Genomic DNA, 11,493 nt, shown 5'->3' on the forward strand with positions numbered 1-11,493 from the left:
TGAAAGTTGAAGTAGTATATAAGAAATGATTGTCAAACGGTAAAATTTTCTGATATGAAAACGAACTCATTGGAATCGTGTTTGTTAAAAATACTATTAGAAAATTTCTGTAGACAATTCAAGATTTACAACTTTTGTCTGACCTATACTTTTGACGAGATGAAGGAAAATGCAATGATTTTGCTATATTTAATCTACATTAATGAATATTTTAGCACAAGCAACGAATAGAACTTGTTGCAAAATAATGGCATTGAGATTCCTGATGAACTTCCTTGAAAGGTCATTTACAAGCCCAAATAGTTCGCAATACTTCGACATCTGACTAAACATTTTAAACAATCCGCAAAATATAATAAATTAAATTGTCTGAAAAACAAGTCAAGTCAAAACATGTCAAATAACTGGCGAACCATGAGAGAGGGATCCTATAATAATATCCACCCTGTTTTATGGTTCACTCTGTCAAAAGCTTTGGAGCAATCTGCTAGTGAACAACGCTAATAGTATTTAAAAAGGAACTGTTTATAAAAGATCAAGTTTAAATTCAGTAGACCCTTTTGATATAGAAGCAAGGTGCCATCTCTTTCATGTACTTGAAGAATATCTCATTCAACTTAAACTAATAGCTTTTAAACCTGGATGCTTAAAATCGTTGTAAAATAAATTAGACCGCCTGTTCTCCAAACGTTACAAACTTCTGGATATATAAAAGATATTTTTACTTTTAATTGATATTAGATGCTATGCTATGTATTTTTGCCGACCAAATTCTAATGACTATCGACACTATGAAGCATGTTTTGTGTCGGAAAAGCTTTCACAAATTTTATTATTTTTTAAATACTTTTGAAAATATTTTTGTACTTGTGCCCCTTAGCCATCTAATCTACTCAATTCGGTTTTTTATTGTGTTGCATGTTATGATCCAGTGATCATAGTAAATTTAAAAGTACCCCCATATCCATGGGCAACAGCCGCTAGAATATGAAACAAGTTTATAAATCCACCTTTATTAAAAGACTGTAATAGGTATAACTCCAATGAAGAGTGTCAAAAAATGTTGTTGTTCATGCGAAGATAATAAAATACAATAAGTGGAGCTTTCGGGGTGGATTTTATTTAAACACAACTTTACAACAAATTAGTAATGAAAACAAAACATGTATAGCGGAACCTATACATACCTATACCTATACATACAATTCCGCTGAAATTTTCGAAAAAATCAAATCATTGCTTTCCATGAAATTTGTTCAAATTATTAAATGAGTTTAAGCTAATAAATAGAAACAACTTAAATAACCTCTATGTGATATATCACAATTAAAAGCGGAAATTACGAAATCAACTAATATTAAAGAGAATCACCACAATCACATTTGGTTGACATTATTTCTGACTTAATACTAAATCACTATTGGGCCTGGCCAACTGATGCTTTATTAATTGTTTCAATTGCTTTACTGTACAAGGAGAGTTTATATATTTTTAAATGTTTGAAATTAAGAAATAAAATTTGATGTTGCATAAATTTAAGTTAACCACCATGCAGACTGTCAGAATGTGAACTGTAGTCCACTCATTTAACGCCAGTGCAAAATAGATATAATTACGGACCTTTAAAATAATGTCAAAAATTCCATTTCAACCTCTCAAAACCGGTAACTATTTTTAACACGATAAAAACAGCCTTGATTAATTCTAAAGTTTATTTCAAATCCACGGATTCGTGCAAACACGAAAATTTTTATAAAAGCTCTCCAGAAATAGATGAGGGTCGAATGAGTAATGATAATTAATATTAATAGATAAGTGTCTAGCTTTCTGACAAACTTTGAGAAAATAATGTTTAACTCCCATCAAAAATCAGTAAATTTAACTAATTCTGACATCGCCTATTTCAGATTTTAATTGGGGTTTTAGGAGTTTTGATTTTTTTATCGAAAGGTCCGCAAGCGCCCTGTTTCCACCAACAATTTGATTATATAACATGATATGATTCCACGATTGCTGAAATTTTTAATGAGCAATGCAAATATGCGACTTTCAGCCTCTGGCAGCACATTTCATAGTTACAAAACGTCATAAAGTCTACAAACACAATGACAAACATGGCCAGTACAAATTTTTTAGTTAATACTACCGCGAAACTACAAATGCTCGGAATGATTTTGTTATGTCATAGATTTCTTGTGAACCACCGAAACAATTTTGGTTGTTGATATAATTAGATCATTTCAATGTTCAATGGCTCACAACCTAAGTAGTCCTTAAAATACTTACTTCTCTCATTTGTATAATTTTATATCTGACAATTAAAACATTAATTATATCACACAGTTTACTTTTGCGAATTTCTGTATCATTGCTCTGTTACTCAACTGTCCAACTGGAGTTGCCCGTCAATTGTAGCGTTTTGTTCCAGTTCCTTTAGCATGGCGTCCGCCTTGTGCAGAGGTACTTCCCTGAAGTACACCGCCTGATCCGTTACCATATACGCACTACCGGCGTATTTGTAGTGTAATCCTAAGACGATGTTTAATGCTGAAGCATCATAGCTATGGCACCCTGAATACCTACAAACAATCAAACACACGATGTATTTTTTTTTTCATTTATTAATGAAAATATAGAATCAAGTTCTTTTTGTTCTGATTACTAACAGGATAATATTTGGTGAAGTGTAAGGGCTTCTTAAACACCCAATGTTTTCAATGCGAAAATTTGAAAAGTGCTATGAAGTGGGAGATCGGAAAGAAGTTAAACCTTTGTAACGGAATTGTTGGTTTTGTTAAAATAAGAAAATATATTCTTTTTTTACCCCAGTTAAAGTGGCCATTTTAAAATTAGGACAAGTTTTAATTCCCCCAAAAGAAGAATTAAAGAGTTCTTATTTAATCAGTAATAACCAGAGTTTAACGTGACACCAGAATAAGTTTGTGCGGACGAGGATAACGCTGTTTCCCTTGAGTTTACTACTACACTTTGAGCAGTGGACTACTTTTGGAATTTTCAAATCTTTTCTGTTTAATGCTTTTAGCTCTATTCCTAAAAGGACAGGTTCTAAAAGGCTTAACATATCTTAATAAACTTGCATTCCTTAGAAATAACCTCGCCTACGCTGTCAAACGTGCTACAAGCCAGATGATCGCGACCGCTTACCTTGCCACAAGATGTCGTTTTCTGACAAAATCACAATTCATTATTGACAGAGTTAGTCATTAAACTTAATTAGTAATGAAAAAATAAGTGATAATACTAAATAATGGAAAACGGGCGTCAAAACGTAATAACAATAATAATAATTCCTTCTATGAAAATTGAAAGAAAAGTAATAAACATATTTAATAATAATAATAAACATATTTATTCCGATTTTGAATATCATTTGGCATCTTAAGGACCAAACTGGTGTGTTATTTGGTAAATTCGGAACAATTGCACATTAATAACAGCCTAAATTGAAAATGATTTGTTGGATTGTTATTTATCAGTCAGAATTTTTTTTGCGATTATGTCAGAAAATGCCAGCTGGTGGCAGGTGAGCAAGCAGATCGCAATTGCCTCACTTATAGCACGCTTAATTTAAGTTATTGACATTTATTTCCAAACATATTCAAAAACTACCAATACTTCCATGCAGACATAGAGAAAAGAGCATTTACCAAAAGAGGTTCGAATTTGTCTCCACTTTAAAAAGGTACTCATTCTAACTATGGTAAATATAAGAGAATTTTGCAGAAACTGGGTTTAAAAAATCAAGATGATAGTAACATCTCCTGGGAGCCATTTCCGAAACTAGAAAATAATTTGCAGCATTTTCTCTTGGCTGATTTACTTAACTTTTTTTTCTCAATTTTTTAGAAACACTAGTTCTCCTGACACGGTACCTTATCGCCCTTACTGAGATACCTGTTATAGAAAAATACAAAACATTTGATACGAAGTTCTTTTTAACAAATATTTTGTTTTTGCATTTTGATTTTGGCAAAATTTTAAACAAAAAACTTGCCTGATGTTTTAAACCAGAGCCACATTTAAATTACCAAGTTGTTCACTTTGTACAGTTTCATGTAATTGTAAGCTATGCCATTGTTTCGGAGTTTCCAATTCTCACATCTAAGAACATAATTGACTCATGTTAGTTTTAACACCCTGGAGCTTGGAAAGCTGAAGGATATATCCCCCTCCCCTGATGGAGAATTTAAAAAAAATTATAAAAATTGAAGGCCGATAATATGGCAACAGAACAGAACCTAAGATCATTAATCAAGAATTATTCATCCAGTTGTAATATTTATTTAAAGGTTTATCCTTTGCATTGAGATTTTTGAAATCGCAGTTATTTTTGCAAACCTGTAAAGTGGTTTTTTATCAAACTTGCACCCTGTTGATTGCGCCCCTATGGGAAATATACAGTCTTGGGTCAAGCTGCACTGGATCCACGGTAACATGACGCTCTCGTGAATCTCCTTGAAGTTTACCACAAACAACACCTCCGCTTTTACCATCTGCAAGAACCAAAAATTCTCCGCGTCCGTGCGGAAATACTCGAACATCTTCTTGTGCGTAAAACTGGTTACAGGGCGTTTCGTTTTGTGCGGGAAAGCTAAAATGCCTTCCTTCAACGCCCGTCTTTCATAGAGATTGTTCAACACGGTGCGGCTGACGTTATGCAGGAAACGGTAGCTGTTTTCAATAAATAACGTGGCCCCCGTTCGGGACAAGGCATCCTAATAAAAAGAAATTTAGACATTGTGTCAAAAATGAGCAGATACGTATTACTTGAATAACTAGCGGTCGGTAAGCGTGAGGGTCTTCGCTGAATACGTGCGATGGAAATTCATACAGATCTAAAGTAGTCACTTGACAACGCGTGCTGTTGCAATAATTAAAAAGCTGAAAATGTCATATTTGATTAGCTTATATAAAAAAAATACTTTCATGAGTTCACTTTTTTTTTATTACCGGTCAAAAATCAATAAATTTTTTTACAACAGGTATGATTCGTCATCTTAAGCAATAATTTTTATTAAATTAAAGAAGGGTTGTATTTTCAGCTAGCCTTTGAAGATTGCAAGGTTATCAAATTTCGGTCTGGCCTGCCAGTATGAAGATCTAGAAATTTAGACCTTGTAGATAAAAAAAAATTATAAAAGAATGCTTTTTTTGAAATCAATTGTTAAACTCGAGGCAGGGTAGTTTCATTTATCTCTTATCAAAATGGTGCTAAACTTGCTCTTACAAAATAGATGGCGATTACTAAAAATGCATTTTAATCAACAAATTAAACTTCTAGATTCTTCAGGAAACTTAATTGGGCTTTTTCCAAAACTTCTGGATTCCTCCTGCGTCGGTTTTTGCTGACGTTTCGCTAATCATCCTGTTGGCTTCTTCAGAGCTTGACTGAAAACTGTGGCTGTAGCTCTGAAGAAGCCAACAGGATGATTGGCAAAACGTCAGCAAGTTCGCCTCAGCAAAAACAGACGCAGGAGGAATCCAGAAGTTTTGTAAAAAGTATTAGTGGAAATTTCTTTGAAAAATTAATTTTAATTTATAAAGGCTAATAAAACAAAAACCCATTCTAAGTGTTAATGTCACTCAACCTTCAATTTATAACTATAAAATAAATTCACAAGAAAATTGCTCTGTAATACATATGATCTTGAAACTTTTGACCACATATTTTTCTTATGTCCCCTATATGCTTATGCCTGAACCGGTGATTTTACAGCCATTACAACCTTTAAGTCATCTTTACTCAACTTCAGCAATACCTTTGAGCTTAAAGTCTTTTTGGGAAATGAGCGATAGAAGGGGAAGTAAGTTAATGTGAGTTTTTCTGCTTTTATGTTGATTCCTCCCTACTTTCCTTACTGAGCTTATAATTTAATTTTTTTTTTGTATTGCAAGCACACTTACTTACTAGTACTTTTAGTTAATTTAAATTTATATTAAAATATTGTACAATAAGATTGGCCGCCCACCCTTTTTATGGGAAACAATAAAAAATAAATAATAAATTCTTTAGTTGAGGACTAGATGGGCAGTCTAATATTGTCTTTGTCCTTTTTTATTATGCAAATTAGGGGATTAGTTCCCAAAGCTACTAACTTGAGGCTGATTTTGATTCAAATCTACAAAGAACTTTTTTCATTAGTTTGTTTCCTTCATAGTTGTTTTTGATTAATCCATTGTTAATCTATCTAAAACTTTCCATACTTTATGTTTGGATGCCACTGGTTAATGCTATTATACAGTATTACATAGTAACCTATGTAATTTTTTTTTGGGCATAACTGTCTTGTTGATAAATGCAGAGTGCAAAGACTGAATGAAAATTGAAGGTATTTTTCTGAATTTTTCGCTCTACCTGAAAAAAAGTATCACAAAATAATCCGATATTTACAAAAGCTAAGTGTTTGGAAATAACGCACAACATTTAAAAGGATTTTTAAATGTCGCTGAGAATTATTGATCAATTTTTACTTACATATTAGACAATACTTTTGACCATGGCATATGTATAATTAATATGGTCTTTGAAAGCAACATAATGCAGTTTTTCTATTCTGCTCAATCAAAACATTAAGAATAGATATTCAGAATCAGATAACTGAGCCGGGGAAACAATTTTGCTACTAAAAACCCAATGGATTACTCACTGTCTTAAGGCCATAATCTGTCAATCCCAAATTATATACCAGAATTGTATTACTGGGCAAAATTTTGGCCACATTGTAAATAAGACCAATAGCCTGACTTTCTTGTCCGCGAAATACATAAGTTACTACAACAGGAAGTGATGTATTGGTCCAAACATCCCTTGGATATATTCGAGGATTTTGTGTAAAACCCAAAATATCTAGAAATTTCTCATCTGCTACCAAGGTCTTAGATTCAACATCCCTCAGATTATCCTACAAAGCATAGCTTCCTATCTGCAGTAAAACACCAAAATAGTTACCTTAAAGCTTTTGATTTGTTCATTTGTTGACATTACAATATTCTGAATTGTTTCGGGTTTATGTTGGCCAAAAATTATAAACCCTAAACTTATGGTCACAATCACGCATAATGATATTAGAAAGTTCTTTGTCCGCATTAGCATAAATTTCAGTGCCGAATTACTGAGGCCTCCTTCGGCGTTTACTATTCGTTAAGATGCATTATTTTTCTCGCGATAGAGATGGATGAGCTGTTCTCATTTACTACCTGGGAATTAATAGAATCATAATTGTTTAAATTGACCTAGGGTAAACAACTTGTAATAAACAATAACTTTTTTAAACTGTTTATAAAGAGGTTAATTCAAGGTTAGTTCCATTGACATATTATTTCTGTGGTAAGCTGTTCCTATAATCTGTGGTGATTCTGTGGCGGAGCATTGCACGCGGCGGTTTAACCTCCGTTCGCTCACAACAGAATCCATTGTAATGGTCCCCAAAAATGTTGAAATCGGTTTCCACTGGGTTGATTTAGTGTTTTTAGTGTTCAGTGAATGTTTTAAAGTGATAATTGTCGCCGACTTCATCGTTTTTTTCCGTTCACGCCGGTATGGAGGCCTAATGCGCCCGGATGGTCCTAGGTGGAAGTGGGGGAATGTCGTTTTTTTGGTATCGGTCAAAATTGTTTTTTGCTAGTTGAGCAAATATTGGTTATATTTCTTCTTTGTACGTATTGGTTTATAACCAAAAGCGAAAATAGTCGACGGATGTCGGCAATGGGCAAATGATCCTAGCAGTCGAGCCCAACAGTTAAATGTGAAGCGTATTGTGCTTCTACTATATTCTGTGGTAAATCCACGACGGAAGTCGGCAATGGGCGAATGATCCTGATAGTCGTGCCCAACAGTTTTTTGTGAAACGCATTATTCAATTGAATTGAATATTCTCTGGTCGGACTAATTGATTTTACCGTGTTTAGACCCAAAAATTTGGTTATCTCAGAACCGTCGGCAAATGTCGGTAATGGACAAGTGTCCAAGAATAAATATACCCCTCAAAAGAAAAGTTCATAGTATGTCTGTGATTAATTCACATGAGTGGTAAAGAAAACAGGTTGGTCATTGCTACTTTTCTGTAACATTAAACTAAAAACATTAAATCAACCCAGTGGGAACCGATTTCAAAATTTCTGGGGACGGCTACAAGGGATTCTGTAGGGAGCGAACGGAGGTTAAACCGCCGCTTGCAAAGCTCCACCACAGAATCCAGCAGGTTATGTGTGTACCACTAAACCAATATAAAATTTGTCTGTGGTCCTACGGTACTCTCTCTTTTTGGTTTTCACAAACAAATTGGCAAGGTTACATTGTCCCATTACGTCTGTGGAGGAATTTTTTCTTTTGGTAACAGACCAACCAACCTTGCAAAAAAGGATTTTGACCGAAACCAAAAAAAAAAGGCCTTTAACTGGCATGTATGGAGAAAAAAACGGTACCGGCTATACTTGAACACTTTGAAACGTTCACCAAAAACTTCCGAAACAAAAATGACAAGATCGGAACCGATATCAAAGCTTTTTAGAACGAATACAACGGATTCTGCAGGAACGAGAGGATGTTAAACCGTCATATGCAACGCTCCACCACAAAATCCACCGCGGTACTCATTTCACAGATTTAGTATTAGCTATATTTTCTGTAATAGAATTTTGCTTTTTAAAAGTCAAAATTATAGCATTAAACGGCATCAGCAAGCACTCGTACAAAGGAAATAAATCACCAACGTTCTTTTCCAGAGAGATAATTTACAAAATTTGTAACATAACAAAACATGTTATAATGTTATAATAACCTGCGACCATAGATAAAAATTTCGATTCTTAGTTTTGAATTCTTCTGTGGTCCACTTCTAATTTAAGAAAACGCCTACGCTTTTATGAAATACCGTGTATAATTGAGAATATTTTTCAATGCTGCATTTTTATAAATTGTGATGAACCTGCCCGGATATAGTACCTATTTTACACAATAGGTATGTGAATTCTTAAAGCACATATACGAGAAGGGAGTACTCTATTTGCTTATGCTAGGACATTTTTCGCTACGTATATGTAGCACCATGTTATATGTATGTAGGGTAGAGCCCCGTTCAGACAATTTAGAGTACATAGAAATTCCAAATGGCTTTATAAAATGGGTGCTAAAATTGATATTTGTAGCATTTGTATAAATCATTGATGTGCAATTTTTTTATGCGTAAGTAATTTTTTTATAGGAATTTAATTATAATTAGTAGAAATTTTCCATTATGTTTCTAGTTTATTACACATAACCTTTAATATATCTAGAGAACAAGTAAATATTAGAAGGGCTTTATTTTTATAGTTACCTGAGATATGAGCCTTAATTTTTATTATCATATACAAAAAAAAATAGAATTATTTAGTTATTGTAATATATTGCATATATGTAACTTGTTGCGAATGAAATGAATTTCCTTTATAGATAGTGCTGTTTTGTTTGGAAAAAAATAATTTTGTAAAAACGTCTCAACATTTTTACCTGCTTTAAAATTATAGGCAACTGTAGATTTTCAACATGTCAGCCTGTTTTTATATCTTTCCTAGAATGGGTACTGTTACCTACTAACGAAAACTGCTTCAAATAGCAAAAAAAAAATATTCAAATTAAATAGTATTATTAGATTTTAACAAATTTTATTTATCGCTGTAACTTTGCTAAAAAATAAAAGAAATTCAACTATAACAAAATCCATTTAGTTGCATTTATAAATCTTTGCAGTCTCAAATAAAATATCTGAATTGGTAGATTAGCAAGCACTTCTTATTATTACAAGTGCCTTTGCTACTGAAGAGAAGAAAACTTAGCAAAGTAATTTTTGCCAATGCTTAGCTAGCGCTCAAGTACATTCAGTTTTTGCTACTGCCAATAAATAACTTTTTCGCTGTTGTTGCAAATATGTCGCAGTGTGAAACCAGATAAAATCAAGGTTTGATCACAAAATACTTTCAATATTCGATTAAATTTTTATAACGTTGCCCCTGAATTGTTGCATTAATAGATTAGAAATTTATTTTATTATCGATTTTAATTCATGCAAAATCTCTCCGTATTTAAATGAGATGTGATAGAATTAAAGCGACTATTTGCGGTTTCACTCACTCACCGGACCTGAGCGAGCGCTTTTTGAAGATTGTTGAAATGTGGTTTGCTTTTTTCACTTCCTCGAAATGCAGTTAGTATCTGTGAATTTCGGTGAAAATTCGTCATAGACTTTCCGAGTTCTGTCGTTAAAAAAGTATGTTTATCGAAATACGAGGATCTGTTTCAAACATGTGTGTGTTTGAAATAGCTAATATGAGACAGAAATTAAAAAACTCATATCCACATCCACAGCACATATCGTTATCATAAAGGTTCCATCAATTTTTAAAGAACTAAATGTTTTAAAACAAAATCTGGAGTACTCTACAAATTGTGCCTGATGATATGCCTGACTCGTTATTAGAAATCACTGGTATTGTTTGGAATTTTGAATTCACGGTGTAGTTGCTTTCACGCACCGTTTTAGAAGAAGTTAATTTTTTTAATTAGTACAACAACTCCGTTCTCGAAATAATTTTCTTGGTATTATTTTTGTTGCCTAATTTTAAGAAAGCAGTTCATATAAACCAAGCAATTTTGAACTATGCTGTCAGTAGCGAGATTGATGAATAATATTTGGATTTTCGGAGAAAGTTTTATTATTGTAATGAAAAACGAAAGGTCGGTCTTAGCCACACAATTTTTGCAAACACTAGTGGCTGACAATTTTTTCTATGAACATATTAATTAGTGACCACGAACGCCACTCAGGCAAAAATAAGTGTTTTAAAGAACAATTTTGTACATGTAAACTTGACCTTTAATGGAAATTGGGTTGTAGTAAAGCTGATTTCAATAACTCTGCGCGTGTTCGGAAAGTTTCAAATAAACTGCAAAAGACAGAAAAGTATGAACACCCCGTATTAAGAAATAGAAGCATTGTTTGGACCCATGTTTATGTGCTTTTGACATATTATTAGAATCATAGAATAAATCCATCAAACATTATCATCTTCCAAAACGTTCGAACATAAGATGGTGTACCTGTTTTGTGCGCAAGCAATTAACTCACGAGTAACTGTAACAATAAACAAAACAGGAAAATTTTATGCTCAAACTATGTAGATATATAGGATGTCATTTATTTTTAAGTCGGTGTAACAGAGCATTTAAAATATGCATTAAACTTTTACAATTAGTACAAAGAGAACGAGAACAAAAAGAGTGGGATGACAACAGCAGTGAGTGAATTCACCACTACAATCCGTTCTGTAAGAAACGAAATCATTAACAGCACACCTGCTGACATAGTAGATAATCTGGTTGTGGACGTAATTGAATATTTCAGCCAGCCGTAAAGGTTGCGGAATGCAATTAAGCTAATTAAAAATGATCCAGGAATTAATGTAAATTCCGACCAAAATCTAGTCGTAGGTGAA

The 11,493-nt window shown here is 33.2% G+C and overlaps 1 protein-coding gene across 2 annotated transcripts; it reads right to left on the reverse strand.

Moving 5' to 3' along the window:
- Nucleotides 1-1,104: 1,104 nt before the first annotated feature.
- Nucleotides 1,105-7,324, reverse strand: LOC132703842 (uncharacterized). Of its 2 annotated transcripts, none has more exons than XM_060673348.1 (5): nucleotides 6,971-7,324; nucleotides 6,669-6,923; nucleotides 4,789-4,902; nucleotides 4,360-4,736; nucleotides 1,105-2,579 (listed from the first exon to the last, which is right to left on the reverse strand). In XM_060673348.1, the coding sequence occupies exons 1-5, from the start codon at nucleotides 7,112-7,114 to the stop codon at nucleotides 2,381-2,383; spliced, it is 1,089 nt and encodes a 362-aa protein (XP_060529331.1). In that variant the 5' UTR covers nucleotides 7,115-7,324; the 3' UTR covers nucleotides 1,105-2,380. The 2 variants fall into 2 exon arrangements, 1 of the variants encoding a protein (XP_060529331.1); XR_009619171.1 differs by having other exon boundaries at nucleotides 2,469-2,579; nucleotides 2,667-4,736.
- Between the last annotated feature and the right edge of the window lie 4,169 nt (nucleotides 7,325-11,493).

This window comes from Cylas formicarius, unplaced genomic scaffold, assembly GCF_029955315.1.
Source record: "Cylas formicarius isolate icCylForm1 unplaced genomic scaffold, icCylForm1.1 PGA_scaffold_6__28_contigs__length_40554024, whole genome shotgun sequence".
NCBI lineage: Eukaryota > Metazoa > Arthropoda > Insecta > Coleoptera > Brentidae > Cylas > Cylas formicarius.

What these genes read in the sequence shown, in the direction of transcription:
- LOC132703842 (XM_060673348.1), bottom strand. Translation starts at nt 7,114, where the DNA reads ATGCTAATGCGGACAAAGAACTTTCTAATATCATTATGCGTGATTGTG. An exon ending in AACAAATCAAAAGCTTTAAG is followed by an intron (nt 6,924 to 6,970) that starts GTAACTATTTTG and finishes TATGCTTTGTAG; the next exon opens with GATAATCTGAGGGATGTTGA. An exon ending in GATAAAAAACCACTTTACAG is followed by an intron (nt 2,580 to 4,359) that starts GTTTGCAAAAAT and finishes GATTGTTTGTAG; the next exon opens with GTATTCAGGGTGCCATAGCT.